Here is a 6,208-nt window from a genome sequence, read left to right as displayed (position 1 = left end):
CAGTAGATGTGGTGTACCTCGACTTTCAGAAAGCCTTCGACAAGGTCCCACATAGGAGATTAGTGGGCAAAATTAGGGCACATGGTATTGGGGGTAGGGTACTGACATGGATAGAAAATTGGTTGACAGACAGAAAGCAAAGAGTGGGGATAAATGGGTCCCTTTCGGAATGGCAGGCAGTGACCAGTGGGGTACCGCAAGGTTCGGTGCTGGGACCCCAGCTATTTACGATATACATTAATGACTTAGACGAAGGGATTAAAAGTACCATTAGCAAATTTGCAGATGATACTAAGCTGGGGGGTAGTATGAATTGTGAGGAAGATGCAATAAGGCTGCAGGGTGACTTGGACAGGTTGTGTGAGTGGGCGGATACATGGCAGATGCAGTTTAATGTAGATAAGTGTGAGGTTATTCACTTTGGAAGTAAGAATAGAAAGGCAGATTATTATCTGAATGGTGTCAAGTTAGGAGGAGGGGGAGTTCAACGAGATCTGGGTGTCCTAGTGCATCAGTCAATGAAAGGAAGCATGCAGGTACAGCAGGCAGTGAAGAAAGCCAATGGAATGTTGGCCTTCATAACAAGAAGAGTTGAGTATAGGAGCAAAGAGGTCCTTCTACAGTTGTACCGGGCCCTGGTGAGACCGCACCTGGAGTACTGTGTGCAGTTTTGGTCTCCAAATTTGAGGAAGGATATTCTTGCTATGGAGGGCGTGCAGCGTAGGTTCACTAGGTTAATTCCCGGAATGGCGAGACTGTCGTATGTTGAAAGGCTGGAGCGATTGGGCTTGTATACACTGGAATTTAGATGGATGAGGGGGGATCTTATTGAAACATATAAGATAATTAGGGGATTGGACACATTAGAGGCAGGAAACATGTTCCCAATGTTGGGGGAGTCCAGAACAAGGGGCCACAGTTTAAGAATAAGGGGTAGGCCATTTAGAACGGAGATGAGGAAGAACTTTTTCAGTCAGAGAGTGGTGAAGGTGTGGAATTCTCTGCCTCAGAAGGCAGTGGAGGCCAGTTCGTTGGATGCTTTCAAGAGAGAGCTGGATAGAGCTCTTCAGGATAGCGGAGTGAGGGGGTATGGGGAGAAGGCAGGAACGGGGTACTGATTGAGAGTGATCAGCCATGATCGCATTGAATGGCGGTGCTGGCTCGAAGGGCTGAATGGCCTACTCCTGCACCTATTGTCTATTGTCTATTGTCTATTGTCTATTGATATGGGGAGAAGGCAGGCATGGGTTACTGATTGTGGATGGTCAGCCATGATCACAATGAATGGCTATGCTGTTTCGAAGGGCCAAATGGCCTCCTGCACCTATTTTCTCTGTTTCTATGTTCTTGAAACGACCCGCACAACCCTAATCCTACCTCAGCAAAGGAACACTACGCAGCACTTCTTGCACTAACACGGGTTGGATTCTAATTGCCTCTTGCACAATCTTTTTCTTTTCATTGTCTTGTAGAACCTATGTATGATTTATGTTCGACACGTTGTCTGCGTCCATGCGCCTGTGATGCAACTGCAAGCAAGATTTATATTGCACGTGTACCTCACTGCACACAAGTTTGACCCTGACATCGGGTGCTGTCTGTGTGTAGAGCTTCCAGTGACCGCATGAGTTTCCTCTGGGTGCTCTCGTTTTCTACCACCTCCCAAAGACGTGCAGATTTGCTGATTGATTAGCCCTCTGTAAATTGCCCCTAGTGTGTAGGGAGTGGATGAGAAAGTGGGATAACGCAGAACTATTGTGAACGGGTGATCGGAGTGGACTCGGTCGGCTGAAGGGCCTGTTTCCACACTCTTTCTTTAAAATAAACAAGAAATTTCATTGCACCGTAGTGTATATCACAATACACTAATCTAACTATCTAAAAAGTATATATATTTTACATAAATGCCTGGGCGTGCAAGTCCTTGCCTGGGATCGATGCTCCAACCATGGCCTGCGGAATTTAACATCGAGGAGCTCGCAGTCTTGGGTTGAGACCGACGTCGGGAAGCTCCAAAAACCGCACGACATTCGACTAGTCCGGACCCGGGGTCAGATCGCCCGGCCCGGGAGAGCTGAGATTGCCCCCCGATGCAGGATCGCCCCAAAGAGGAAGGCCCACCGCCGGCTATGGGAGTAATATCGTCCCGTCAACGGAAGATTAGAGGCCCCCGATCATTGGAGGACAAAGAAGGGAAGGGATTGAACTTTTTTTCGCCTTCCATCACAGTGAGGAATGTGGAGGAGTCACTGTGGTGGATGTTCATGTTAAAATGTATTTTGTGTGTTCTATTGCCTTTTATTTGTATGACAAATGAAATTCCTCGTATGTTGCAAAACATACTTGGCTAATAAAGTATGATTACGATTATGACAAATACAAAGTAATTGTAAATTTAATTCTCGCTTTGCATAAATATAATAGTTACTCAATAAATATCTTCAAGGAATATGTTTGATCATGAGGATCCTATTTTGATTTTTTTTACCACTCCCTATCATCCGAGAGTCATGGGCAAGTTTCCAAAGGCCAGATTGACCCCCCTGGGGAATAGATAGCCTGCATCCCACGCACTGTATTGAGGAGGTGAGCTTGGAGCATCGTGCGGTGGTTGATCCCTTGTTCGCCCGTGGCTGCAAAGAGGTCCATGCGATCTGTATTGGAATCCTACCTATGGCATGAGGAGGAAGTCTTCCATTGGTGGCGAAGTAGGATTTGAGATGCTGAAGATTGCAGACGTTTGGTGGAAGTATGTCAGTATGTCCATCCTCCCCCCCAACCCCCTCCTCCCCCCCCCCCCCCCCCAACCCCACCTTCAAAGTCATGTCAGAATGGCGGCCATCTTCCTCATTGACCCAGCCTGTCCCATCAGAGAAGATCCTGTTAACCCTCGAGGACTTCTCAGGTGCCGTTGGTGGGTCCCCTCATGGAGATGGCGAGACGGGATCTGTTCAGAAGATAAGAGCGCGAGCCAGCTTCTAATTTCTCCTGCATTACGTAAAAAAAACACAAGAGATTATGTCGGACGGGTGCAGCGATTGCATTCACAAGTCAGATGAACCAATAGACAATAGACAATAGGTGCAGGGGGAGGCCATTCGGCCCTCCGAAACAGCACTGCCATTCACTGTGATCATGGCTGATCATCCACAATCAGTGCCCCGTTGCTGCCTTCTCCCCATATCCCTTGACTCCGCTATCTTTAAGAGCTCTATCCTACCCTCTCTTGAAAGCATCCAGAGAATTGGCCTCCACTGCCTTCTGAGGCAGAGAATTCCACAGATTCACAACTCTCTGGGTGAAAACGTTTTTCCTCATCTCTGTTCTAAATGGCCTACCCCTTATTCTTAAACTGTGGCCCATGGTTCTGGACTCCCCCAACATCGGGAACACGTTTCCTGCCTCAGGTTAATAATCTTATATGTTTCAATAAGATCCCCTCTCATCCTTCTAACTTCCAGGGCATACAAGCCCAGTTGCTCCATTCTTTCAACATATGACAGTCCCGCGATCCCGGGAATTAACCTCTTGAATCTGTGCTGCCTCAACAGCAAGAATGTCCTTCCTCAAATTTGGAGACCAAAACTGCACACAGTACTCCAGGTGCGGTCTCACTAGGGCCCTGTACAACTGCAGAAGGACCTCTTTGCTCCTATACTCAACTCCTCTTGTTATGAAGGCCAACATGCCATTAGGTTTCTTCACTGCCTGCTGTACCTGCATGCTTACATTCAGTGTAAACCAAGCCTGGTCTAGACAGAAGAGGCAACGAGTCAGACAACAAGCAATAGGCCACTCAGCAAAACCCATCCATGCCAACCGAGATGACCCATCTAAACTAGCCGCGGCACAGTGGGGCAGGAGTAGAGTTGTTGCCTTACAGTGCCAGAGACCCGGGTTCCATCCTGACTATGGGTGCTGTCCATACGGGGTTTGTACGTTCTCCATGTGACCTGGGTAGTTTTCCCCTGGGTGCTCCAGCTTCCTCCCACATTCCAAAGATGTAGATTTGTAGATCAATTGGTTTTGGTAAAAATTATAAATTGTTCCTAGTGTGCAGGATAGTGCTAATGTGCAGGGTGATCGCTGGTAGGCACGGAATCGTGGAGTAGCAACTCTATCGCTGCGCCACCGTGTAATGTGCCAATGCTAAGAGCATTGTGGAACTGAAAGAAAAGACACAAAGTGCTGGAGTAATTCAACGGGTCAAGGCTGCATCGCTGGAGAACGTGAATAGGTGAGGTTTTGGGTAGGGACCCTTCTTCAGACAAATGTTGAGGTCATTGAAGGGTGTGTTACGTAACTGTGATTAATTTAGTTAAGAGATACAGCGCGGAAACAGGCCCTGAGGCCCACCGAGTCCGTGCCGACCAGCGATCTCCGCACACTAACGCACACTAGAGACAATTTACAATTTTACCAAAGCCAATTAACCTACAAATAATAAGGAGTGGGGTGTGGAGTACGAGAGGAAACCGGAGCACCCGGAGGAAACCCACACAGTCACTGGGAGAATGTACAAACTCGGTTGTTTTTGCAGATCATGTCTCCGGTCGCTCTGCGGCCTAACATCATGGAGCTGGAGGCCTTGCTCGGGATTGACTTGGTCGGGATTGACTTGGACTTACCATTAGAGCCTGCGATTCCTTGCCTGGGATCAACGCTCCAACCGCGGCCTGCGGATTTTACCATCGAGGAGCTCGCAGTCTCGGGTAGAGACTGATGTCGGGAGCTCAAAACGACGCAGAAGGTTCGACCAGCTCCGACCCGGGGTCCGATCACCCGGCGCGGGGGAGCTGAGATTCTCCCCCCCGTGCAGGAGCTTCAACGCCCCAATGTGGAGGGCCCATACGCTGCCAGCTACGGGAGCCAAGATCGTCCCGTCAACGGAAGGCTCGAGGCCCCCGACCGCGGGAGAACAAAGGGAAGAAGTTTGAACTTTTTTTCGCCTTCCATCATAGTGAGGAATGTGGAGGAGTCGCTGTGGTGGATGTTTATGTTCAAATGTATTTTGTGTATTCTATTGTTTTTTATTGGTATGACAGTATGGCAAATGAAGTTCCTCGTATGTTGCAAAACATACTTGGCTAATAAAGTATGATTATGATTAGGATTAGGAACGAACCTGGGTCTTTGGCGCTGTAAGGCAGCAACTCTACCGCCGCATGGCCGTGCCGCCCTGAGGTGCAGGAAGATGGACTAGCAATTCATCACTCACCCTGCGGGATTAGATGCATCCAAGTAATTTGTCCAGCGTGAAAAACGTTCTTCTATGAGGCACCAGAGAGGTTTCTTACCACAGTTGGCTGCGTGGGGCTTTTAGTGGTCGGACGGAGGGGGGGAAGAGGGGTGTCATCGCTGGGGGAGGGGGGGGGGGGGAGGCTGGTGTAGTCATCCGTCTTCTGTGAGAGTGGTGAGGTAGCAAGAGAAGTGCAGCGGGATTGATGGGAGGGGGTTGGTTAGGCCTTTGGCCCAGAGCTCAGCAGGAGGTGTCCATCTGGCTCTTCCCAATGACGGGCACAGCACCGTAACTATCCAACTGACTCCGCAACCACCGTCGATGAATCTCAGTCTGTACCTGCCGAGGAAGAGCCAATCCTTTAATGCGTTAGCAACACGTCTTCATCCAGCAAAACACATCGGGAGATGCTCAGAACCTTTATCCCAAGGGTGGAAATTTAGTCAGTGAATGGTTTAGTTTAGTTCAGTTTAGAGATACAGCGCGGAAACAGGCCCCTTCGGCCCACCGGGTCCGCGCCGACCAGCGATCCCTGCACAGTAACACTATCCTATACCCACTAGGGACAATTTTTACATTTACCAAGCCAATTAACCTACATACCTGCATGTCTTTGGAGTGTGGAAGGAAACCGAAGATCTCGGAGAAAACCCACGCAGATCACGGGGCGAACGTACAAACTCCGTACAGACAGCACCCGTAGTCGGGATGGAATCCGGGTCTCCGGCCCTGCATTCGCTGTAAGACAGCAACTCTACTACAGCGCCACCTGGTGAATCTGTGGAATTCATTGCCTCAGACTGCTGTGGAGGTCAAGTCAATGGACATTTTTAAGGTGGAGATCACCAGGCTCTTGATTCGTACGGGTGTCAGGGGTTATGGGAAGAAGGCAGGACAATGGAGTTCAGTGGGAAAATGTAGATCAGCATTGATTGAATGGCGGAGTAGACTCCATGGGCTAAACAGCCT

General features: G+C 49.2%; 1 protein-coding gene across 1 annotated transcript in view; it reads right to left on the bottom strand.

The window, feature by feature from the left end:
• Positions 1–5,479: 5,479 nt before the first annotated feature.
• The window catches only part of ghrhrl (growth hormone releasing hormone receptor, like), a 51,157-nt gene continuing 50,428 nt past the window's right edge, over positions 5,480–6,208 (bottom strand). Inside the window, exon 13 of the mRNA XM_078424254.1 lies at positions 5,480–5,578. Within this exon, the coding sequence (XP_078280380.1) occupies positions 5,480–5,578 (99 nt within the window). The remainder of the gene's footprint in view (positions 5,579–6,208) is intronic.

The sequence above is a fragment of the Rhinoraja longicauda genome, chromosome 2, assembly GCF_053455715.1.
Source record: "Rhinoraja longicauda isolate Sanriku21f chromosome 2, sRhiLon1.1, whole genome shotgun sequence".
Lineage (NCBI taxonomy): Eukaryota > Metazoa > Chordata > Chondrichthyes > Rajiformes > Arhynchobatidae > Rhinoraja > Rhinoraja longicauda.
Note: the sequence above shows the minus strand (reverse complement) of the source record. Positions and strands in the feature narration are given on the sequence as shown.